The 26,282-nt window shown below is 45.9% G+C and overlaps 2 protein-coding genes across 3 annotated transcripts; one reads left to right on the top strand and one right to left on the bottom strand.

Moving 5' to 3' along the window:
* Positions 1–2,960: 2,960 nt before the first annotated feature.
* On the top strand, positions 2,961–17,891 carry CCDC78 (coiled-coil domain containing 78). Its single transcript, XM_083585164.1, has 15 exons — positions 2,961–3,077; positions 3,725–3,856; positions 4,660–4,746; positions 5,825–6,004; positions 6,316–6,468; positions 6,685–6,735; positions 8,541–8,629; positions 8,741–8,819; positions 10,498–10,623; positions 11,254–11,471; positions 12,671–12,845; positions 13,569–13,612; positions 14,819–14,885; positions 16,218–16,318; positions 17,009–17,891. The coding sequence occupies exons 1-15, from the start codon at positions 3,000–3,002 to the stop codon at positions 17,133–17,135; spliced, it is 1,707 nt and encodes a 568-aa protein (XP_083441290.1). The 5' UTR covers positions 2,961–2,999; the 3' UTR covers positions 17,136–17,891.
* On the bottom strand, positions 17,890–25,751 carry LOC310748993 (adenine nucleotide translocase lysine N-methyltransferase-like). 2 transcript variants are annotated; one of them, XM_083585419.1, is made up of 6 exons: positions 25,680–25,751; positions 23,035–23,198; positions 22,019–22,123; positions 20,028–20,168; positions 19,731–19,781; positions 17,890–18,548 (listed from the first exon to the last, which is right to left on the bottom strand). In XM_083585419.1, exons 2-6 carry the CDS (start codon positions 23,194–23,196, stop codon positions 18,360–18,362), a joined length of 648 nt encoding a protein of 215 aa, XP_083441545.1. In that variant the 5' UTR covers positions 23,197–23,198; positions 25,680–25,751; the 3' UTR covers positions 17,890–18,359. The 2 variants fall into 2 exon arrangements, with proteins under 2 accessions (XP_083441545.1, XP_083441546.1); XM_083585420.1 differs by lacking the exon at positions 25,680–25,751 and adding an exon at positions 24,589–25,120.
* Between the last annotated feature and the right edge of the window lie 531 nt (positions 25,752–26,282).

The raw sequence follows: 26,282 nt of genomic DNA, 5'->3' as shown, positions 1-26,282 counted from the left end.
ACAGACAAAGGTATACTGGATCTGGAGACTCTGCTTTGCTATTGTGGCTAATAAGCTCCATCCAAGAATTTGGTCACATCCACACAATACATTTAAAACCCTATTGTGCCACTTCCCCTAAAAGAATCCTGGGAACTGTAGCTTACTTTCTCAAAGTGCTAGAGTTCCCAGCACCCTTAACAAACTGCAGGTCCCGGGATTATTTGGGGGAAGCCATGTGCTTTAAATGTGTCCCCTTTTAAATTATCTTTTAAAGCCATTTGAGCCAGTCATCACATCTTGAGGCAGCTGCTTCCATAGCTGACAATGCACACGATAAGGAAAATCCTCGCTTGTCCTGAATGGCTGTCTATCTCTGCATTCACTTCCTACCAAATCGGTCCTCTGGGGCAGCATGCTACGCCTTTAAAGATATGCAGTTAGCATGCAAAACTCTCCACTGCTCTCTTGTGGTTACTGGAATAATAGACCTCGCTATCAGGCAGAGACAGTTCACAAACAAGTTTCCAGCTTCTCCCAGGGCCAGAACCAAAGTGGGAAAGGTTTTTTCCTGGAATGTCCCCTTAGGGCCAAGGCATTTTCCCACTTAAAATGGATAGTAAAGGCAGCTTAATGTTGTCCAAGGACAAGATGGTACCCTCCATGCAGTATACCAAGGGTGGGGAACCTGTTTCAGCCCCCTTCTGCATAATAATACTAATAACAATAATAATTTATTATTTGTACCCCACCCATCTGGCTGGGTTTCCCCAGCCACTCTGGGCAGCTTCCAACAAAGATTAAAAATACATTAAAATATCACACATTAAAAAATTCCCTTCAGATGTCTTCTAAATGTCAGGTAGTTGTTTATCTCTTTGACATCTGGTGGGAGGGCGTTCCATAGGGCGGGAGCCACTACCAAGAAGTCCCTCTGCCTGGTTCCCTGTAGCTTTGCTTCTCACAGTGAGGGAACCGCCAGAAGGCCCTCGGTGCTGGACCTCAGCGTCCCAGCAGAATGATGGGGGTGGAGACGTTCCTTCCTCTGCAGGCCACATGCTAGGGTCAACAGGACCAAAGTCAGAAGTGGGAAGAGCAACAAATGCAAATTTTACTTCAACACTGTCCACTCCACTTGAAAGCAGCAGTCTGGCTTAGCCGGTGCAGGGCAGCCACCATGGAAAATTGAAACATTCACCTCTGGCCACTCAGTGCCTAATGCTTGAAGCAGCTGCTAAACTCTGCCTAATGGTAGAGCTGGCCTCTATTTTGTGTGGTTTAATGAATCTGGGTTATTTTTTTGTTTGCTGTTTTTATTATCCCTTGCTTTGGGGAAATTGCATAGATTGGTAAAATAGTCGTAATAATAATAATTTGCCACCTGAGGCAGAAAAGCCCATGCGTCCCTCTCCCTGGCAGTAAAAAGCCAGAGAAAGAAACAACAATAATAAAGTAATAAATGAAATAACCAAAATTTTGCTGGCACATAAAAATCAGGTGCTTGAGGTGGCCGCCTCACTCTGACCAGTTGTAGAGTCGTCCCCGCTTGAAGTCATGTCAGAGAGAAGACTACGGTACTTTCAGAGGCTCTTGAGTGGATGAACTTTACAGCAGATTTTGTATTGTGGCTCAGACCTGTCTGTCTACCACTGTGCCACCATCACTGGTACCCAAAATGAAGAATAAGTAATCTAGACCCTTCTGCTCATAAGGGATTGTGTACGGGTGAGAGATCCTATGGGTCAGGTTGCATTTACCTCCAGCCTAACAACAATCGATGTCTTGAACTGGGTTAAGTGTTCTTGCTTACTGTCCTGCATCCGTCTTTTGTCTGGCTGGAATGTAGCCTACAGTGCAAAAGGTTACAACCATTGGCCACTTTTTGGTCTCTGACGTTGCCCACCCCTGGCATATATGGCCCCCCCACCCCAGTTGATGACGAAGAACCTCAGGCTGTAAAAGTTTTCCCACCCCCTGCACAAACTCATTCATGGTTCCCTGCACATTGTTTGGAAGCTACCTGGACCTTTAAATGAATATTGCATCGTAAACAATTGGGATGAAACCCACCTAAGTAGTAATGGAAAGGAGATATTTCTTCCCACCAGGATGAAAAAAATGGTACTACAGTGGTACCTCGGGTTAAGTACTTAATTCGTTCCGGAGGTCCGCTCTTAACCTGAAACTGTTCTTAACCTGAAGCACCACTTTAGCTAATGGGGCCTCCCACTGCCGCCGCGCCGCCGGAGCACGATTTCTGTTCTCATCCTGAAGCAAAGTTCTTAACCTGAAGCACTATTTCTGGGTTAGCAGAGTCTGTAACCTGAAGCGTATGTAACCTGAAGCGTATGTAACCTGAGGTACCACTGTAGTGCCAAATTCAGCACATGGCACACATTCTTTTCTTTTTTAAAAAATCATTTTTATTAAATTTTCCACTTTAACAATCCAATCAAATCACATTAAATATTCCAAATTATACATATACATATCAAATAATCCGAATATTCTGCCAAATCATAAATTTTTAATAGGACTTCCCATACTTCAAGTTCGGAGGGTTCTGATCATCTCATACTTCTACTGCTTTTCATAGTCACTTCCGATGGCTCCTCTAATTCTTTCTGTTGTTAACCTTCCTTCTTTCACAGCCTCTTGAGTTGTTCCCACAAGCAAGTTAAAACAAGCAGTGATGTGTTTCTGTGTGGATTTTATGTCTATGATTCCCCTCTATAAGTGGCACGCATTCAAGACTGCTGGATTATAACAAGGAATTGGCCAAGGCCTCCTCCGCTCAAATAATAATCAGAAATAACACTGAGCCTCTCATTTGCTCCACCTTGTTAACAAGGTGAAAGCCACACCCATTAGCAACCTGAGTTGATAGCAACCCTTTCCTACGTAGGCAAGATCAATGGGCAAATACATCGTCTTTCAGATACACTCCTTTTTGCTTTCATCCGGGTTTTCTCCTCTTGCAGCTGAAGCTCCAAACCCTCCATCACCAACTCTTGGACCGCATGGACTTTGGGAATGAGACTGAGAGCAGCCGTCTTACTACTTTCCGAGAGCAAGTTCAGCACCTCAGCAATGAAAACGTAAGTGTTTGGTTTTAAACAAGTCTTCTGCTGCCTTCCTGCGCCCCATAGCCTCCACCTTTTCCCACCTGGTGCCTTAGAATCATAGACTCACAAAATTGAAGAATTGGAAAGGACCTCAAGGGTCATCTAGCCCAACCCCCAGCAATGCACAAATCACAGCTAAAAAGCACCCATGACAGATGGCCATCCAACCTCTGAGATGGCTACTGAACCTCTTTAGTCCTTGTTGGACTACAACTTATTATTATTATTATTCAATATCATTATTTATTATTCAATATTTATTATTATTTCTCTATTTACTCATAAACATTGCTCAAAGTGACTTAAAAACACAGTAGAAATAATAATAATAATAATAATTGTAATACAAAATGCAGTATATTAGAGGGGAAGGGGTTGTTGTGTTGTTTTTAAAAAAGTGTATATTAGGCAAACGGCACACAAAAATGTATTTATCAGGACAATTTGGTATTAAAATACAGATGAATTTTCATGAGGACTCCCTGCCCCCAAACAAACAGATAAGGAAATTGATTTTAAGCTTTGAAATATGGGGAAATGAGATAAATTGAATTGGACCAATTTGCCTGAGCCTAGTCTGAATTTCGTGGGCTGAATATGTTTTCCTCCCTTTCATGCAGGTTCAGCTGCAAGACAGGAACGAGAGGCTCTGTGCCAAACTTGGGGAGCTGCAGGAGAAAATGGGGCAGGTGGCTGGCTCCAAAACCGACTTGTCATCAAGACTGGTTCATAGTGAAGAGGAGAAACTCAAGGTAAGGCATAGGGCAAGGTCCCTGCTGCACAGAGACAATTAATAACACTTTGCTTCTCTCACGTTTACTTCCAGTTGTTCAAAATGCTTCACACACAGTGCCTTGGTCATGGTCTTATGGCAGCCCTTCGAGGTAGGGGTGAGACAACAGTGACTCTCAGACCCTAACTGGCGTAATTTTATTATTCATTTCATTTATTTATTGTATTTACATGCTACTCTTCATCCCCAAGGAGGGCAGCAAACAAAAATCCTAGTTAAAAACACTAAAACATTCTAAAACAGATAGAAACACTCTAAAAACAATTCCAAAAAAATCTAAAAGCAGTGCAGACGGGGGTAGATTTTTGTAATATGGTGCCCTGAGCGAGGACAAAATTTGGTGTCTGTCCCTAAATATTTCTTATTTTCATAATAATTCCTTTTGGAACAGAGTTTGTTAAAAGTGCCCTTCCCCTTCTCACTTCCCATTACAGTCATACCTCGGGTTGAATACGCTTCAGGTTGAGCGCTTTTGGGTTGTGTTCTGCGGCGACCTGGAAGTAACAGAGCACGTTACTTCCGGGTTTCACCGCTCGCACATGTGCAGATGGTCAAAATGACGTCACACGCATGCATGTAAGCAGCTAATTGCGACCCGCACACGCGCTGTCGCGGGTTGCATTCGCTTCAAGATGTGAACGGGGCTCCGGAACGGATCCCATTCGCATCCTGAGGTACCACTGTATGTGCATGCTCTTGTGCACGCTGGTTTGAATCCATTTTTAAGCATCTCCGAATGTTCTTATGTTCCTGTCCTCTCAGATTTCCAAGGACTTCGTTGATTTCCAGATTGAGACCAACAAAATGAGAGAGCGTCACGAAGCAGAAAACTTTGAACTGAAGAGTCTGGTAATTGACACAACTTTTTGTCATGTTTATTCATTTCCATGGACCTACGTTAAGTGAAAGTTCGTGGACTCCCAACCCATCATTTTCTTTATCATCTCACCGCACGACAATGCCCAAGATTCTTTGCAGAACCGGGGACAAGGCTTTGTAGAACCAGATGCAGAAGCTGGGACGAGCTATAGTAGTCCAGGGTACAGGGGATTGAAGACTTGTTACCATTTCTGCAGCAGCTTCCTAAAGCCATCCAATCAGCACGACAGGGGAGCTTTTTAGCCTATGAAAAGGAGCCTCCTCACCCTTTGTGCTGATTGCAGCCAATCAGAGGGAAAGGAGGTGAGTCAGCCACTGAGGATTGGCTCCAAGGGTCACTCTGAAGAGCAGGGCTGGCCCAGAATGGCCCACTGGGGTTGGCTAAGAGGGACGGGGCAGGTAGGGCAGCCAGGAATGCTGCCAGTCAGTGTAGACTATACTGGGCATGATGGATCAGTGGTCTGATTCAACATAAGGCAGTTTCCTAGAGAATCCTGTTCATAGGACCAGTTCTCATTTATTCTAAAGACCCCTCAAATTCTCTCCCCCCCAAAAAGGTTTTTAGAACATAAGTAATATAGATCTTGCTCTGCACTAGAAAGCACAAGTTCTCCAGTGATAGGGAGTCTCAACTGATTGATAGACAATTGCTACATAAAACAGGATGGGAAATAATGGTCCTTGAGTATGTATATATATTTCTTATGCCAGAGTATCTTTTCCAAAAGAGAAATATCTAGCTGTAGGATGGAAACCAGATATGGCTGGATATGTGAATATTATAAAATGAATCTGAATTTGTTTCAGTTTATTTATCTTTAAATATAAAAGCCACACAAAAGCTGCCAGCATCGTCTTCATTTAATCTATACACCATTGAATTGCCAAAATGGCCTCTAAGTGGTTTCTAAATGTAAAACCAATTGCAAACCCCTCCCCCCCCAGCTATGCTGAGCATCAAAGACAACAATCTTTACAAATCTCCCCTCTCCCCAAGCCTTGTTATGACAGTTGCATACATTTCCCTCGCTGGAATTTGCTTTCCCAGATCCTGGCCCTCGAGAGCCGTATTCTGGAGGTGGAGCTCCATGATGAGAAGACCACTGGGGAGTGTGATGCCTTACAAGAGCGCTTGAGTGCCCTAGAGACCAACCGCAAGGAGCTGGCAGACGAATATCTTGTTCTGAAGAGCAATTATCTTGCACTGGGCAAGGAACACGAACAGGAAGTATGGGCCGCTCATCTTCCACGGAAACCTTCTCCATCCTTGTGCAATCTAGATGTTTTGGACTACAACTCCCATCATCCATGGTTGGGCCATGCTGGGAGCTGATGGGCTGATGGGAGTTGTAGTCCAAAAACATCCAGCGGGCACTGCGTGATAATGGTTGTATAGGCTGTAAAGGTTTTATACACCCAAAACAGCTCCTTGAACTTCCAAGACGTAGAAATTGAAAACTGGTCAGCTTGTAATAGTTGGCTTCCAACCCAAGGGATGGCCTGCACCTCCATAACACACTTACCTGCTTTGCTTTGTAGGTCGCTAAGAATGAAGAGCTTAGCAGAGAGTTGCTGAACTTGGCCAATGCCCGAGGCAACAGCCCCAAGTCCCAAGCTCAAACCAACAAGGGTTCTGTGGAGTTGGAAAGGGTGCGAGCCTTGGTCCACCGTCTCTCTGCCCGCAAAGTGAAGGTATGCATTTGTGGCCACCTAAGGGACTCTCCATGTCCTTTCTATTGTGTGTTCATGATAGCATGCAATCCTGCTGTCCTTGCTGTTTGTCGCTGCAAGAACAGAGTCCTGCACTAGATGGGGTTTTGGCCTGATGCAGGTGGATCTTCTGATGCCCTTATCTCTTTCGTATGCAGAAATCTAATGCATGCTGTCTTCTGTGTCTTCTTGCCATAGCCAGAAGAGGTGGTGGCTTCCGAACATGAACGGCAGAAACTGGAGAGAAGTGTGAGTGTGCGGTGGTGATTGTGCTGTGCTCTGAAGACAGGGGCGAGGGAGGGACGCCAGGCAAAGCATTTTGGTGCCTGATAGAAATTCAAATCAGTTTGCTCCTGCAGCCAATTGGAAGCCGTGCCTTGGTTTTTGAACGGTTCCAGGAGTCGAACAGACTCCCGGAACAGATTAAGTTCAACAACCAAGGTACTACTGTACATTAGAAAAGAAATCTGCACCTAAATTCTCTGGAATTCTCATGAGGACTTTTTAAATGAATGAATGAGTGAGTGAGTGAGTGAGTGAGTGAGTGAGTGAGTGATTGTTATTGTTAAGTGGAAATGTGCAGAACTGAGCTTTAGATTTGGACAGCAGTGGAGCATATGGCCGCGCTGCCCAGGGAGGGTGCGCTCCCGAAGGGGGTGTAGTGTGGAGGGTGCCCTCCCAGGCACGGGATAACCACTCGGGTGCACAGATCGGTGCGCGCGCACTGCAGCCGGGGGCAGAGCGAGCCACCGATGGCAGACATTCAGCACTCCGCCCACCGCGACTCCCAAGCCTCCCCCAGCTGTCAAAACGAAGGGGGGAGGGGGGAGGCACAGCTCCCCCCTTCCCCCCGATGGCTCGGAGTCGGTGTAGGCTTGGGAGTTGCGGGTGGGTGGCGTGCCAAATGTCAGCCCCCCCCAGCGAAGACACCCAGGGTGACTTGCCTCCACTGCATCCCCCTTCCTCTGCCCCTGGATTTGGATTAAAAAAAATTCTCCCCCTCTCACGACACTACAATTCATGGTCATCCAGTGAAGCTGAAGGTTGAAAGATTCAGAAAGAGATTTTCAAAAAGTCCTTCTTCACAAAGTGCATGGTTAAACTCTGGAACTTGCTCCCACAGGAGGCAGTGCTGGTCACCAACTTAGGTAAAGGTAAAGGGACCCCTGACCATTAGGTCCAGTCGTGGCCGACTCTGGGGTTGCGGCGCTCATCTCGCTTTATTGGCCGAGGGAGCCGGCGTACAGCTTCCGGGTCATGTGGCCAGCATGACTAAGCCGCTTCAGGCGAACCAGAGCAGCGCACGGAAATGCCGTTTACCTTCCCGCCGGAGCAGTACCTATTTATCTACTTGCACTTTGATGTGCTTTTGAACTGCTAGGTGGGCAGGAGCAGGGACCGAGCAACGGGAGCTCACCCCGTCGTGGGGATATGAACTGCCAACCTTTTGATCGGCAAGTCCTAGGCTCTGTAGTTTAACCCACAGCGCCACCAGTGTCCTTGGTCATCGGCTTAGATGGCTTTAAAAGAGGATAGGGCAAATTTGTGAAGGACAAAGGCTATCAGTGGAAACTAGTCATGATAGCTATGCTCTGCCTCCAGTTGGAAGCAGTAATGCTTCTGAATACCGTGGTACCTTGAGTTACAGACACTTCAGGTTACAGGCGCTTCAGGTTACAGACTCTGCTAACCCAGAAATAGTACCTCGGATTAAGAACTTTGCTTCAGGATGAGAACAGAAATCGCGTGGCGGCAGCGGGAGGCCCCATTAGCTAAAGTGGTACCTCAGGTTAAGAACAGTTTCAGGTTAAGAACAGACCTCCAGAACAAATTAAGTTCTTAACCCGACATACCACTTACCAGTTGCTTGAAACAACAGAAAGGAAGAGTGCTTTCGCACTCAGCTCCTGCTTGAGAGTTTCCTACAAGCATCTGGCTGGCCACCGGAAGAACAGGATGCTGAATTGGATGGACCATTGGCCTGATCCAGCAGGCTCTTCTTATGTTCTCAATATGTAACTAACTGCTTCTTCTGTTCTTCTCCCACCTCCAAGCTTTTGGGAAACCAGGATCACATCACTGCCCAGATTGAAAAGATGAAAGAAATGTACAACTCACAGCAGCAGAAGTTAGAGGAGAGAGTGTGAGTACGAGCACCCAGCCTAACCCCCCATCCACCCCCGAGCGAATCAGAGGGTTATATTCACTGCAAACTTGCATTGGTATTCTGCCGCACCGCTCCTTGTCTCTGCAGGGTGACCCAGGGCAAGGAGCTGCAGGAGGCCAAGAAGGCGATCCGGAACACGCAGCACAAGCTGGCGGAACAGTCGGTGGTAAGGAAACCTTGGAAGTCACAGCTGAACTACACCGTCAGCAGGATTTATGGATGACTAGGGATGGGGAGCAGTTCCATTCACATTTAAAGGCCCATCGACCTAATTTGCACTTTCTGAAGCAATACGCCAGCCAAAGAAAACAGTCGTCCTTCAAAGTGGGCACTTCTCCACATTTTGCAATGCTGTTCTCCAGCCAAGTACTGTGTATGAAGAATGCAAATATTTGGGCAAAGTGTGCGCATATTGTTGAAAATAACATATAAAAATCCATTCTCTTGGGGAACACTGTTTTGCAAAAATGTGCCAGTTGAGTAAAATTGCATGTATACGTTTGGAGAAATTTGCGCTAAAAGGCTGATGGATTTTCATGAGGGTTAAAAAAAATAATCACAAATTTAGGTGGAACTGTGGAGAGCTGAAGACTGGAAAAAAGGAGAAACAAAAATTGAAAGATTTGCCCATCTATATGAACTCCTACAATCTTTAAATTCTGAAGAGGCTATTGAAGCTTGGGAGCCTAAAAGCAGTTTCACGCAACATCGTCAGATGCATAGTTAATACAACGAAGTTGCTTGCCAAATGCCAATGAGATCCAGAGGGAAGGTGCTGTCACACTGAAGGATAGATTCCTTACAAGTGCGGAACGGACTTCTAGTTTACAAAATGGGCTCTTAATTTACAGATTGCAGGTGTGATGCTTTTGGACAGATGATCTGCCAGTAGCTTGCACCACTTCAGATTGTGGGTGGCAGATTTAATGCTCCTTGACATCAGAAACTTATTCCACATGCAGTGCAATGTCGTGTACACATATGGAAAACATCTAAAGCCAGTATAATAACAAATTCAGGAAACAGAGTAACAAATTAAAAATGAGATGAGCCAAATTTAGATGCTTGCGCCTTCCTTGTCCTCTTTCCTTCTCGTTCACAAATCTCCCTCCCTCAAGGGATGGATTAATCTGTCGCTTTTGACTTCTCTCAATTTCTCATTTTGTCCCAACCTTAAGTTCAGTTTGCCACATTTCCTCATCAGTTTTTGATTTATTTGTTTTTAAATAGGCCTTGTGAAAATCCCCCAGCATTGCAGGGCACTGTTTTCTAATATACACATGTTCTGTCCTTATTTATTAATTTATACGCCGCTTGATTGCCAAAGGAAGCTTCTAAGCAGTTTGCAAAATATTAAAACTAATTTACACAAATGTTAAAATGCAAACACCCGTAATAATTACACTGTCTAGACACTCAAGCAACCCCATTAAAACATAAACATCCCTAATGAAAATCTACTATAGATTTTGGGAAATTGTTTGTTTGCTGTGCATTGGGACACCTCTTAGGACACCGTAAGGAAATTTTGTATGATGGTTCCTGAGAGCAAGGAGCAGGTTTTCATCTAGGTTTGGATACAACTGGATGCCAAGATGGCGGACAGAACCACTCAAAACTGAATTGACTTTTTTGGTTTCATATTATTCCCGAACAACACTAGGCACTGGTCTACTAGTACATAATAAAACAATCCATTCAAACAACAACACAGCAGTTGAAACAGGAGGCTTGGGTCAAGAGAATGCCTGTGTAAATAGGTGCAACCTCAAAAGCCGGCAGAATGCCAATACAGATGATGGCATCTCATATTTCAACAAGATTGTGTGCCATTTTGCCTGCAGGTATTACTCTCGTCTCAAAGCCAGCTCCAAGAAGTGGAGGCAGAAAATTCCCGGCTTCAGCTGCAGCTGAAGGAATTGAACGAGGAATACAGGTCGCGGCTCCTTCAGTACATCACAGACCTGGCGGTGAGCAGTTCCCTTTTGGGTGGGTGGGTGGCAGATGTGCCAGAGCCTGGATCTTCTCCACCAAATCCCAGAGCAGCTGGTGGTGGTCCAAGCAGATAGTACTGGGCTTTGATAGCCAAACCATCTGACCCGCCCTAAGGGAGTTTCCTGACTTCCAATCCCAGCCAGGACAGTGGCAGAATTATGGAGCTTGGAAGAGGGCAAGCCCGGACCAGGAAATCAGGAAGAGACAATGGGAAACCTTTCCTGTGCCTGGATTCTTTAGGGTCACTGGAGACTGGATTCCTCACAACACTTCAGTGTGCTCCCATTCCCAGTTTCAAAATAAATGGGACATGAATGGGGAACCCTCAGGTCTGGAGGAGCCAATGGTCTCTCTATCTGCCTCCAAAGCCACAGCCCTTACCAGCTCTGCTATGCACCTTCTTTGAGTGCTTTTGCCTGGCTGGAATGTGTCCATGAACCCTGAATTTGCATGTGTTGCTCCACCCACTTCTGCCTCTGGTCCTGCCCACCAGGGTCATGTCATCTGGAAGGTTGTCCAGAAGAGACTGTGGCGTTTGGTCTGAAGATTCCCCACTCCTGTCCTGAGCTAACATGAGACTGTCTCTGTGTGTCTTGTATTTCAAGGAGCACATGGACAGCAAGTCAGTTGCCGCTGCAGCAAAAGGGACCAGCAAAAGCACCTTCAAACCGGCTCACATGAAGCGCTTTGTGGATGGCATGCTGCAGGACATCCGGGCTTCGTACAAGTCTAGGGAGGAACAGCTGGCCAAAGCCACTCGCGGCTACAAGAAACGCCTGCAGAACTTGGTCAAGAGGCACGAGGGCCTGCTCATTGCGTACAGGTAGGGGAGAGGCCACATTGCAAGGCAGCAATCCCGCTAGCGCCGGCAGTTATTCCTGCAGTGGCCATAGCATAGGCAAATCCCCTAGTAAAGGTAAAGGGTAAAGGGACCCCTGACCATTAGGTCCAGTCGTGGCCGACTCTGGGGTTGTGGCGCTCATCTTGCTTTATTGGCCGAGGGAGCTGGCGTACAACTTCCAGGTCATGTGGCCAGCATGACTAAGCCGCTTCTGGCGAACCAGAACAGCACACGGAAACGCCGTTTACCTTCCCACCAGAGCGGTACCTATTTATCTACTTGCACTTTGACGTGCTTTCGAACTGCTAGGTTGGCAGGAGCAGGGACAGAGCAACGGGAGCTCACCCTGTCGTGGGGATTCAAACCGCTGACCTTCTGATCAGCAAGTCCTAGGCTCTGCGGTTTAACCCACAGCGCCACCCGCGTCCCTAAATCCCCTAGTGCCGGTGGTTAAATCCTACCCCTGGTAAGAGGCAATCCCCTAGTGCAGAAAGTTAGTCAGTAGAATCCAGACACCAATTGTCAGTAAAACAGGATCTTTATTTAGGCACTGAAAGGCCGGTGCGACACAACCTCAACCAGCAAGTAGTTGAGGGGTGGCACACCAAATATGAGAACAGCACATGCGTTTATAGTTACCAGCAAAGGGACAGTTCTGTCTATAAATGGCAATATTTCCTTCTACTAAAGTTTACTGGGTTTCATCGTGAGACATCAAAACTCTTCTCTTCTCCTCCCTCCTGCTTCCTTATAGCAATATCTCCTGCGAATGTGTCGTTCCGTCCTTCTCTCATGTTCTCTTTAAACACAACCTTCACATTCCAACCTTCTCGCGCACATTTCAACTTCCATTCTATAATCAATATTACAGTGTCTGGAACTGAGGGAATCCCCATAGTGCTGGCAGTTAAATCCTACAGTGGCTTGATCTGTGGCTCCATCCTTTTCGGTGCTTGCTGAAGAGCCGATTCATCAGTTCATCTCAATGCACATGGAAGCTGTCTTTGATGCGTCTGATGAAGTGGGCTCTCTGGCTTATGCAAACGTACAATGAAACTTGTTGAGGACTTTAAGGTGTTGTGTGCATGCGCACATGTGCTGCGTATCACTGTGAATATGTGGTTAGCAAATCCACTTCTTTGCCAAGCCTAAGGGCTGATCCGTAACCCCTCTGTTTGCAGGATGCAGCGCGAACAGATTCGGTCGCTGGGCAGCCACGATCTGGATCCTGGCCCACCAGAACACCATTTCACCATCACAGACGCCGAGCTGCTGACAAGCACCTCTCAGGAGCTGAACCGGCTGCGGGAGGATAAAGCCAGCTTGGAGGGCCAACTGCACGAACTGCAGATGAAGGTGAACAGGGGTGGACTTCGTTGCCTGGATGCTGGGCCCTTTTAATGGAGGAGCCTCTCTGTTTAGCCCTTGGGCCCTGCCCACGCCCTCTTTCCCCAGGCCACACCCACTCACCAGTTCTGTAGTATTACACCTTTGAAATATACTCGGAGTCAAGATTGGATTTCATGCTCTTTATTCAGCTCATAGTGGTGAGGAGGAATGGAAGTTTCACCCACAATATCTGCTTTATGTACATTGTTTACACAATGGGCTGCACGTGATTGGCTAATTCCGGGATTCTCCTGTAGGCCAATCAGGTTGTGGATTCACTTCCACCTGGAGTTGGATTGGGTGGCTCCTGCAGACCAATCATACTGCTGCATTGTTCTAGGACCAATCAGACTGCTGCATTCTGAATCCTATTGTTCTAGGACCAATCAGACTGCTGCATTTTGGATCCTATTTAACTCAGTACATAATAACCTTCCTTTCCCCCCACTGTCTGTCCCTGAACTCTGATAAAGCCTGTTGCTTGTATGGAGAAGGATGGGTGAGTTTGTTTAGAAACTAGCCCTCTGTACAAAGGTGACATTGATATTCATGGTTCTGCCGCTCAGTGGCATGTGGCGCTAGGAAGGTTGTGCAGAAGGGAATGTGGCCCTTAGGCTGAAAAAGACTCCACACCCCCAAAATGGAAGTTTTGATCAAATCCATCACCTTCCCCCCTGCTTTCCCTTACAGGTAAAGTTAAGTCAAAATGCTGGCTCAGGGACATCACCTCCGCAGTAAGTACTGTTTCTTACTGTACATCAGGGCTGGGGAATATGCAACCCTCCAAATATTCTTGGATTCCATCAACGTTACACCACATTGGCATAGCATAATACCACAACCACACCCACATCATGAAACATAACATAGTAGCACAAAACACCACATCCGCACAATGAAACATAATACCACATCCACATAGTGTAATGGACTGGTATGCTGAGATGCAGGCGAGAGAAATTCACTTCCTTTCTCCTGAGTTTACAGCAGCTAACATGACCTCTAGAGGGAGATCTTGCAGCCCTAAACAAATTTCTACATTAACCGGCACACAATGCATTCCTCGGTTCATACCATCCTTTCTATACAGTCAGAACTCCCCGAACATCAAATGTGACCTATATTTTGCTTATGCAGTCCCCGAACAGGCTACGAAGAACTTTCCCACGGCTTGCCTGCATACTTCCTCGCAATTAGATCACCTATCCTCACGATTTAAGCCACCCCAGTGAAATAAGTGGATTTACCCAGAAGCATAGTAATGGAATTTGCAAATACATAAATGGAAGAGTTGCATTCCAGGGCTTCTGTCCCTCCCTTTCTCACCAGCCAGAGCCCATTGTTTTACAGAATGCTTTGCCTCGTGCAATATGTGGGGCTGTTAACGTGACTTTGTATTTGCTCATCTGACCATCTATGGGGGGGTGAAGATAGTTCTACTAGGGGCAGCCAACATGGTGTCATCCAGATATTGCTGGACTCCCAGCACCCATCCACCCTGTGACCATGAGCCACACTGGCTAGGGCGGATGGGAGCTGGAGTGCAGCAACATCTGTAGGGCACCATGTTAGCTACTCCTGAGGGTCTGGGCAAGAGATAGAGCAGCCTTTGCCAACCTGGTGCCCTCCAGATGGACATTAGGTCATCTCATGCTGATATCCAGTCCTCTAGTTCTCATTTGTCTTTTTAAGGCATGATACTTGATTGTGAATTACTTGTGGCCTGCAGGAAACATTCTTAATTTCATACCATACTGGTGCCCCTTCCAGATATTTTGGGCTACAATTCCCATCACTCCAGTTTGGACAGTTTGGACATGCTGGCTGTGGATAATGGGTGTTGTGCGCCAAAAACATGGAAGCCGACCAGTCACATGAAGAAATGGATGGCTTGCTGACAGGGCTCTTTCCAGTTCCCTTTTGCTCCTTTTTCTTTTCAGCACGCTGGACGAAGCGGGCTGGGCTGAGCTCCGGAAACAACTACGAGAGTTCACTCAAACCACACAGGTAAAACATTCTGGTAACACAGTAAGGCCAATAGTGTCAAATACACACACGTGTGTGTGTGTGTGTGTGTGTGTGTGTGTGTGAGAGAGAGAGAGAGAGAGAGAGAGAGAGAGAGAGAGAGAGAGATCATATTCCATATTCATATTCTGCTGGATCAGTTCAATGACCCATCTAGTCCAGCATATAACAATTTGTACCCTGCCCATCTGACTGGGTTGTCAATTCTCACAGTGGCCAACCAGATGCTTATGGGAAGCCTGCAGGACTTAAAACTCAATTTAAGTTATGCATGCAATAAGGATTAAGTATGGATTTCAATTCACACCTGCTCTTTCTTTCCCCTTTTCAAGTAACTTGAAATACCCCATCTATTATGAACAGCACATATTTTCAAATAAAAACTCCCCCTTGAAACCACAGAGATATGTTGGTGTAAAGGCCAGGTGATGGTTCCTGAATCTAGACCTGAAGGGCATGGGTAGGCAAACTAAGGTCCAGGGGCTGGATCTGGCCCAATCACCTTCTAAATCCAGCCCGCGGACGGTCTGGGAATCAGCATGTTTTTATATGAGTCGAATGTGTGCTTTTATTTAAAATGCATCTCTGGGTTATTTGTGGGGCATAGGAATTCGTTCATTCCCCCCCCCAAAAAAAATATAGTCCAGCCCCCGCTGAAAAAGTTTGCTGACCCCTGCTGAAGGGGGTGTTTGGCAGTCTGGGTCTCTGTATGAAAGGGGGTGCTGTTCTATTCATCTGCCAAAAGCACAAGGCCACAAAGCACAGCTGAGCGGCAGAACATCTACTTTGCATCTGGGGGGCTCCACACTGGCTACCTCTGTTTTATAGGACAGAGTGGTTTTGGTACCGTCCTTTTTACTTCATTATCATTTATTAATTTTTATACTGCTTAATGCCATACCAGGCATCTGAGCAGTTCAAAAGTATAAAAACCAACCACAGAAGCATTAAACTATAAGAATCCATAATTTAAACACACAGTAAAACAATCCCATTAAGAAAAACATCCATAATCAGAGCAGGCAATTGAACAATCCCATTAAAGCAGCAAAGTGATTAAAAACAAGAGGCAGTGATATCAAGGGAGCGCCTGTGTAAAAAGGGGCATCTTCAAAAGCCAGCAGAATGCCAATGCAGATGGGTTTCTCTCATATATAAAGCAGGGAGTGCTGTTTCATTGTTTTAAACTCTGTGAGCTGCCTTAAAAACATACGGGTGGAAAAGTGGCCTATACAAATAACATTAAAATCTGCCCGTCTACCCATCCTTTTTTTGGTCCTTCCTGCCTCTATGGTTGCCTTCTCCCAACCACAGGAGGATCTCGAAAAGGAAAGGAGTCAGCTGCTGACACGGGCGATGGTGGCAGAAGAGCAGGTAGCCGAACTGCAGGAGTATGTGGATAAACACCTTGTAAGGTGAGAGGTCTTTTCACCTGGGTGAGGCTTTAACTGTCAAAATCTTTCATGGGGCTCTCCCGCCAGCTCATGTCTAAGAATCATACCACTTCAACATTTTCACAAAGCAGGAATGGGCAATCTTTTTACAGCCCCATGGCTGCTTTCCCAGTCACAGCTTCCCCATCCTTTTTCTGGGTGTTGAGTCTCTTCAGCAGCTCCTCTCAGTGCCAAGTTTCCTGAACTGAGGAATCCAGCCTGGTGAAACAGTAATATAGGGCTAGCCAGGCCCTTATTGGTTCCCCCAATCACCTGACCCCACTGGGCTGAAAAACAGCAGTACCATCTCCCCCATTGCCTTACACAGCTTGGGCTGGAGGAGGAAACTAGAGGCAATTAAGTTGGGATATAAATGACATAGCCCAGGAAACCTCCTGGTCATGAGAACCAGGTGGCCTTGGTCAGCCAATGTCCTCCTACTGTCTCCCACACATAGACTACCAAGCCTACTCTGCTCTCACAGTCCCTCGCCATCAAAGGTAGTCACATGGAAGCTCATTACTCAGGCGGTTCCATCCACCTTAGGTACCTGAATTTAAATGTCTGCATTACATTCACTCCCCACTGGATTTGATCAGGCCCTTGCAGGGAAGGTTTGCAACCACAGCAGAACTGGGTTAACACCGTTTTCACTGTGCTGTTGTGCTGCAGGTACAAGCAGGAGATCTTGAGGCTGAGGAAACTTCTGGGAATAGAGAGCCACGAAGAACTAATTGCCGGAGCTTCTAACCTTCTGGCAACTTCAAAACCCAAGAGGAATTTCAGTAATGAAATGTAGTCTCTTGACACCCAAGCTATGGGAAGAAAAGGCTTTGTAGCATCCTCAAGGAGGACTGGCACTTTGGCCTGAACAGCAGGTGGATTGCGATGGTTGGGTATACTTCCATCCCACAGAAGAGACTCCAGGAAGCAAGTGGCTCAATGAAGGCCTTTCAGCAACCATTTTTGTCTTTCGTTTTTAAAAAAATCCTGTCCTTTGTCTAAGAGGCTCAGAGCTGTTCTTCCACCCATATGCTACCCCTAAATTATCTTCGTAACAACCCTGGGAGGTAGGCAAGGATGAGAAACCATGCCTGTTTTCCACCAATAACCATGGTGGAGCAAGGATTTGAACCCTAGTCTGAGACACTCAATTCACAACATCTTGTGAGCTCTTACATTCCAAATGCATTTGCTTCTTCTTTCAGTATTTCCATTGCATTCTCTCTCCCTTTTGTCTTACTCTAACCAGCTTTCATTCTGACATTCAGATGCTTATATTGTGTTCCAGTGAAATGGTTAATGAAACAAGCCAGCTTTACGACTGAACTTGAAAATTTGGTTTTTTTAGTAACCTTGGTTGGAATAAAACCACAAACCCTGGTTCAAATGACAGCCTTTGAAAGCGAAACTAAACTCAGCTGAAGTCCCCACCCCGGTTATATGGGAATTACGTGTAACACCAAACCATGATTTAGAATAGTTTGCAAACCATACCACCATGTGTAGAAATCTGAAGTTGTACCATGTTAGTAAAATAAATCACTATCTGGTACATTAATCCTCAGCATCCCAAGGATCACAGTTCTCTTTATTTCACAACCAAAGCTCCAAGCTGAGGCATGGCATGGGTTTGCTACCCCAATAAGATCTTAGCAGCCCACTGGACCACACACTGAGATGAGTAAAAAAAATAAGTGCTGTGAAAGTTCATTACAAAAAAATAAATATACACACTACTCCACAGTGAAGAGACAAACCTGTCCCATCCTGCAGCAAAGGTTCTAATGAGTTTCCAGAATTAGCAGGATTTGGGGGAGGAGTTACGGAAACCATGTGACTTCCCTTGACAAATCATCTCATTGTTCCTGCCTCCTTCCCTCCCTCCCTCCCACCCCCCAGTGCTTATAAAGGGCTGTCAAGGCCAGCAATTGGAAAGAAGCAGATTTCACTCTCTGAGCCACTGGAAACAGCCCTTGTCCGTCTTGCAAAGGTGCCTGCTTGTTTCCTAGAGGACACGTTCTTATACCGGGCTTCCCTCTGGTCTGTCCTGCTTGGATTGCCGTACAGTCTTGATATCGTAGGCCCAGGCTCGGTTCAAACCTTCCCCAGCCATGCTGGTGGGTGTCCAGTTGGGGAGGGGGAAGCGTCCAGCCACCACACGGGCCTCATCCGGAAGTTCCACAAGCAGCTTCCTTTCCAGAAGCTGCAACTGAGAAAAGGGAAGGAAAATGCCTGGGTTATTCAGGGCGTTAGTTCCTTATTTTTTAAAGTCTGGAATAAATATCAGCCACTGGTTCTCTTCTATCCTCAGATTGCCAGAGCTCAGAAAGGAGTCAACCCTTTTAAGTGGAATCACTCCATTTTATTTTATTTTTTAAAAATAAACATGCCTGTATTCCCTTGCATGGAACATGGGACATTGCTCTTGAAAAAGGGCACTCCCTGCATTAAAGATGGGCAAGCACCACCATCCCACCTTGATTCGGAATTTCCTTGTTTTGTGCAATGTTTCCCTCTTCCAATCTGAGAATTATTTGGGAATTTTAGTTTAGCAAAGTGTCAGGGTCTTTCTAAGACAGGCAGTCATGTTCTGCTCCCTGGCTTCTCACAGGCATCTGGCTGGCCCTTGTGAGACCAGGATGCTGGACTAGATGGGCTGCAGGTCTGATCCAGAAGGCTATTCTTACATTCCTGAATGTGCTTAAAATAAAAATAAATTAATCCAAAAGAAAATGGGCTAGAGCTGTTCTAAAGTCCCCCTGTCCATTTCTCTTCAACTGCGGTGAAGGTAAAGATGGAGGGGGGAGGGATGATTAAGTTTTCATTTAAAGGCGATTCTACGTACTTTGCACTTCCCAAAACAATATATGAACCAAAACGCAAGTATCCTTTGAGATTTGCATGTCTCTGAATTTTATTGTTTTGTTTTTGCTGTTTTTATGCAACACACTTAGCATTTTTACACTTCATTAAAAAGCAACTCTATACACACACACCACTGCACTTAATTGTATTTTTATTTTTTTAAAAAAAACAGAGGTTTCCATACAATTATCAAGAAAATATAGTTTTAAACAGGTGTTTAAAAACATTCAAAGGGGAATTAAAATCAACAGAACTTTAAAAAGAGATTAAAACACATGTCAACATTCTGCATTGCTGGATAAGCTTGCCTAAACAAAAATGTTTTATGCAGGAGCCAAAAAGAGTACAGTGAAGGCACCTGCCTGATGTCAACATGCAGGGAGTTCCAAAATTCCTTGTAACAGTGCCAGCTCCGCAGGTCAACGTTGAGTTGGCATATACGGTGTAAGATGATTCTGCAAGTAATCTGGTCCCAAGCTGCTATGGGCTTTATATATGAATAGTAATAGTAAATAAATATGCTTACCACGCTAGGTGCCAAGAACACAGTGACATTCTTACAGTCTGACAGATCCACCTTTAAGAGAGAGAACCAGGACTATTTGTTAAACTGATCCAATGTCTGAAGCCCACCATCAATGCCTAGCACCCAGCCTAGTATCTACAATTAAAAATATTCCAATCCTGGCCTAAAAACTACCCACCAGCCGAACTTTGCAGCCTGGCTCATGAGGAGGCTGACAAACACCGGCAGCCAATGTGTTGTGTGTCCTCTCACTACCCCCAGATTATCTGCGCAATTTCATGGAGCCTCTTGTCTCACCTTCCAAAGATCGTCCCGACAGTAAGAAACTTTTCCATAGCAGCCGGCCTTCCAGGCACGATAGCTTGAAAGTCGTAACAGCCATGGATTGAGCTCATAGCCAACAGCGGGTCTGAAGCCTTGCTTGTAAGCCTCTAGCACCTGGAAGCACAGCCAAGGCACTTATTTTATTGACTGCATTTGTGATCCTTAGAAATACAGGAGAGCTGCCTTGCCCCAGGTCAGGCTATTTATCCATCTGACCCAAGTGCAGGGAACCTTCAAACTACAACTCCCAGCATCCCTTGCCATTGGTCATGCTTGCTAAGGCTGGTGGGGGGTGTAGTTCAGTAACATCTGGAGAGCCAAAGGTTCCCACACCTGATCTAGCCCAGACGCATCTAGTGATGCATTTGCAAATAAGATTCTAAGATTATTAGTTTTGGGACTCTAGCCTTGATCAAGCATTTCCTCAGAAGCTAACACCATCTGTAAAGTTTACTTAATAATAATAATAATAATAATTATAATAATTATTTATACCCCGCCCATCTGGCTGGGCTTCCCCAGCCACTCTAGGCGGCTTCCAAAAAAAATATTAAAATACTGTAATACATCAAACATTAAAAGCTTCCCTAAACAGGGCTGCCTTCAGATATCTTCTAAAAGTCTGGTAGTTGTTGTTTTCTTTCACATCTGGTGGGAGGGCATTCCACAGGGAGGGCGCCACTACCGAGAAGGCCCTCTGCCTGGTTCCCTGTAACTTGGCTTCTCGCAGTGAGGGAACCGCCAGAAGGCCCTCGGCGCTGGACCTCAGTGTCCAGGTAGAACGATGGGGGTGGAGACACTCCTTCAGATATACTGGATCGAGGCCATTTATGGCTTTAAAGGTCAACACCAACACTTTGAATTGTGCTCGGAAACATACTGGGAGCCAATGTAGGTCTTTCAAGACCTGTGTTATATGGTCTCGGCGGCCGCTCCCAGTCACCAGTCTAGCTGCCGCATTCTGGATTAGTTGTAGTTTCCGGGTCACCTTCACAGGTAGCCCCACGTAGAGTGCAGTGCAGTAGTCCAAGCGGGAGATAACCAGAGCATGCACCACTCTGGCAAGGCAGTCCGCAGGCAGATAGGGTCTCAGCCTACGTACCAGATGGAGCTGGTAAGCAGCTGCCCTGGACACAGATTTGACCTGTGCCTCCATGGACAGCTGTGAGTCCAAAATGACTCCCAGGCTGCGCACCTGGTCCTTCAGGGGCACAGTTACCCCATTCAGGACCAGGGAATCCTCCACACCTGCCCGCCTCCTGTCCCCCAGAAACAGTACTTCTGTCTTGTCAGGATACAACCTCAATCTGTTAGCTGCCATCCAACCTCCAACCGCCTCCAGGCACTCACACAGGACCTTCACCGCCTTCACTGGTTCTGATTTAAAAGAGAGGTAGAGCTGGGTATCATCCGCATACTGATGAATGCCCAGCCCAAACCCCCTGATGATCTCTCCCAGCGGCTGCATGTAGATGTTGAAAAGCATGGGGGAGAGGACAGAACCCTGAGGCACCCCACAAGTGAGAGCCCAGGGGTCTGAACACTCATCCCCCACCACTACTTTCTGAACACAGCCCAGGAGGAAGGAGCGGAACCACTGTATGACAGTGCCCCCAGCTCCCAGCCCCTCAAGACGGTCCAGAAGGTTATGGTCGATGGTATCAAACGCTGCTGAGAGATCCAGCAGAACTAGGAAACAGCTCTCACCTTCGTCCCTAGCCCACCGGAGATCATCAACCAGTGCGACCAAGGCAGTTTCAGTCCCATGATGAGGCCTGAATCCCGACTGGAAGGGATCCAGTGATTTATTACTTAAATCACTAATAGCTGGAGGGCTAAAGGTTCCCTAGTTCTGTTCTACTCTTCCCTTCGGATCCAAATTATTATATATTGTAGTTCTTTCAAGTGGGCCACCCAGCTTCATGGAATATGCCACCATCAAGAAACAAGCTCGCTGCTCTTACAATTCTGCCATCGCCTGACCCTAAATCCACCATCTTCCCAGAGCGTCCTTTCAGTAGCGACATCACATTCTCCACTTGATTGGCATTTGCTGGGACATACGGCACCTGGATGAGAAGAAAGAGAGGCAAGCTCTGAGTTGGAAAGGGCCACAGAGTTCCAGGGCTAGTGAATATACATGGAATCCTAAAGACTCTAACACAGTCTTTGTCAGTGCTATTTTTCTAGAAAAAGTGGTGCTGGAACTCACAATAAACACCCCCTTTGTTCTCTTATAATGACAATGGTGCCCACCTGAGAGGTGTCAGAACTGAGTTCCGATTAATTCCGGCTGAAAAAATGGCCTGGTCTTTGTGAACCTGGTGTTTTCTGGATGTGTTAGACTAAAACTCTCATCAGCCTCATATGACGCTGGGGCTGATGGCAGCACAGCCTTGCTAGCACCGCGGGGGGCTCATGGGTGAACCAGACCTTGGAAGAGGGAGCAGCTGACTTGACGTGACTATCTTGTGTTGAGCCAAATCAATTATCTGCAAACAAAGGATTGGGGAACTTGCGACCCTTCAGTTGTCATTGGATTACAATTCTCATCTGTGACCACTGCTAATACTGGCAGTGGTTGTTGAGATTCCAACATCATCTGGAAGGCCACAGGTTCCCCATTGCTGCCTTAAAATAAGGAAGCCAACATGATACTCTCCAGATGTTGGTGGACTACAACTCCCATCAGCCATGGTGGTTGGGGCTGATGGCAACTGAAGAGCATCACATCAGGGTATAGCATCTGGAAGGCACCCCGATACAGATTGTGATTAAGCATTTCAAATATCTGGCCATCAGAATCAAATCCATGAGTCATTTTCAGTGTGTTTGTGCTTTTTTAAAATTTCCAAAGACCACTCTCTGTCTCATAAGGGAGAGCCCTGCCTGCAGAAGTTCCCTCCCAACACAATAATCATGTGCCAATTAACTGTGCTGCCTTCCCCTCAAATGTCACAGCAAATCATCTGATATGCACCTGTAATTTTAAAGGCACTTTGCGGAATCCTGGCATGAGAATTCCAGCCCACACAACATAGGCGGTCAAGCCAGTGCCTGCTGCAATTTGCAAGAGGTCCCAGACATCCACAGGCTTTCCGTGCAACTCAGCTGCCAATTCTTCAGCATCCTCAGGATCCATGTCTGCAAGGGGAAAACATAAGAACCACCTGTATCAGGCCGAAGGCCATCTACTCCAGCATCCTGTTCTCACAATGGCTAACCAGATGTGTCTGGGAAGCCAGGACACAGGAACTGAGTGCAACAGCCCTCCCTCCACTTGTGATTCAGAGACATAATCCAGGCATATGGAGAGAGAACATAGCCCTCATGGCCAGAAGCCATTGATAGCCTATCTTCCATGAATTTATCTAATCATCTTTCAAAGCAATCCAAATTAGTGGTCCTCACTACTTCTGGTGGCAACAAACCCTACACTTTAACCATGTGCTGTGTAAAGAAGCTTTGTTGGATGCCCTTAAATTTTAGTATTATGAGGGGGAGAAACATTTCTGTTTAGGGAAGCTTTTAATGTTTGATGCATTACTGTATTTTAATATTTTGTTGGAAACTGTCCAGAGTGGCTGGGGAAGCCCAGCCAGATGGGCAGGTTATATAAATAATAAATTATTATATCCTTTCTCCACACTGTGCATAATTTGACACACCTCTCTCATGTCTCCTCTTACTTGCCATTTCTTGCTAAAAAAACCACAATACTGTAACCTCATGGGGGTGTTGCTCCACTCCTTTTTCTCATTTACATCGATCTTTTTTTAAAAAAAACACAACCCACGGTAGCTTACATAATTAAATTTTGGTTTCTTTTTAAATTCACAATTGAGAAGAAAACATGTAAACGCACACATCAGCATAACATATAAGCCAGTAGAATGTCACTCATTAAAAGTCTTGAATAATAAAAATGGTCTTTAGAGCCCGTTTAAATGCAAAAGGAAGTTTGGCAGAGTTCTACCATTGTGGGTTCATCAACACCAAGGAAGGTACTGCCTCCAATATCTTCCATTCTGATCTTTACTCATAGCTCACTCGGCTCACCAGCCCAGAGGCAAAACTACAACAAACCATAGAGTGTGTTTCATATGTATACTAGAAGCATATACTAGTGCAGTATTATAGCATATTCTATGGGGCACCATGCCAAAAGGCCAGGGGAAACACAATAACAAATACCAGTGATGTGTGCTTTCAGGAAAAGTTGGAACTAGGAAATTTTTTGGTTTTGTGAGATTCAAATAAAGTGCATGGTGTTGTTTAAATGTGAAATTCAAACAAATTCAAAGCTTTATGTGGAAATTTATTTTATTGAAAAACTTGTATAATACAGTATTGCAAAATGTGGTAAGTTCAGTAGCACACTCTTCCCTGATATTACTAAAACTTTAAGAAAAGCGGTGAAAACAACAATAAAAAATTATTAGTGTTAGCATGCCTGAAATATTAATGCTTTCTAGGACGAGTCAAATTGATCGTGTTGATTTTAGATTAAAGTTGCAATTTTATACACATTTACCTGGCAGCAAGTTCTATTGAACTCTGTAGAACTTCCTTCTGAATAGATATGTATAGATTGCACGGTTAATTAGTAACGTATCCATTTCATTTGCTGAATCTGATCTGTAATCACTCACTAGATTATATATACTTTCCTGGGAGGAAGTCCCATTGAACTCAGTGAGGCTTACTGCCAAGCAGGAATGCATAGGTCTGCACTGTAGGTTGTGAGTTAATTTACAAAACAATAGCATTTCTAAAAATGGACGTTTTCCCCACTGAAAAACATAACAATGCAGACCTTTCCAGTCCACGTTACTACTGAATGCCTTTTTAAATCAATCAGAAAAGCAGTGTGAGGCAAAAGACAGATGATCGGTTGGGGAATCCTGAAGTCTTGAAAACATTATTTGGGAGAAGAGGGCATTGACCCTGTTTCTGTTTCTCAGCATTACCAAATTTAGCAATTTTAACATTAGAATGTCAACCTTAAAGCTCCAGCTGCAAAGTGCTGCTATTTAAAAATCTTATCTCCTCCACCCACTTCTTCATTACAATTCAATCAATCAACTTTCATTTGTAACCATACGCTACAGAACCGCGGGGGGGGGGCGGACCGGCGGGCGGCGGTAGTGTAGCACAGTGGTTATAGAGTTCCAGACTAGGACCAGGGATACCCAGGCTTGCATCTTCCTCGCCAGCCCGCCGGGTGACCTTGAGCCGCTCAACCTCTTTCTCAATTTAACCCAATCCGAGGATGAAGTGGCCAGGGGGCAAAAGCAATGTTCGCTGCACTGAGATCCTTGAACGCGAGGCGGGATGTGTAAGAAGAAAAGGCAGGAAGAACGAGAGCAGTGCCTCTGAGAATGGACAGAATGCACCTCTCTCCCCCACGGAGTAGCTTTAAATAAATTTCGCTAAATAAATAAGTCAACTGGGATCAAGAGACAGGGCAAGTTTCTACGGGAGGGACAGGAAAGCATTGCTCTCCAGCTGCGATCTCGCTCTTTTGTTTCTTTCTAGGCACCAACAAGCCCGCGTTTGGGGCAGAAGACCACCTCCTCTCATCCCCCGCCCCGTATGAGCATAGCACGAAGGCGCCCACTTTACCTATCCCGGAAGCCTGGTCCGCCCAAGTCTCCGTCAGTCCGTTCGCTAGGATGCTCCGTGTGGAAACAGGCACTCGAGACACATTAAGTTCCGCTAAGGAGAAAGGGGCAGGGATCTCCCTCCGCTGCTGTAACCTTCGCGCCATCCATTTAAACACTATGAGGCTCCTTTCAACGGTCATGGCTCTCTCCCCCCCCCCCAAGAATTCTGTAGTTTGTTAAGGGTGCTGAGAGCTGTTAGGAGGTCCCTAGCCTCCCCCACAATGCTAAAGTTCCCAGAGTCAAGCCCTCTTCACAGGGAACTGTGGGAATTGTAGCTCTTTGCGGGGAACAAGGTTCCCTTAACAACTCTTAGTACCCATAAAGATAAAGGAGCCCTGGACAGTGAAGTCCAGTCAAAGGCGACTATGGGGTTGTGCCGCTCATCTCGCTTTCAGGCCGAGAGAGATGGCGTTTGTCCACAGACAGCTTTCCGGGTCACGTGGCCAGCAGAACTTAACTGCTTCTGGCGCAACGGGACACTGTGACAGAAACCAGAGCACACAGAAATGCTGTTTATCTTTCTACTGCAGTGGTACCTATTTGTCTATATGCACTGGCATGC

This window comes from Podarcis filfolensis (genome assembly GCF_964270895.1).
Source record: "Podarcis filfolensis genome assembly, chromosome: 14".
NCBI classification, from domain to species: Eukaryota; Metazoa; Chordata; class Lepidosauria; order Squamata; family Lacertidae; genus Podarcis; species Podarcis filfolensis.
The sequence above is the reverse complement of the archived record's forward strand: the minus strand, read 5'-3'. Positions and strand labels throughout refer to the sequence as shown.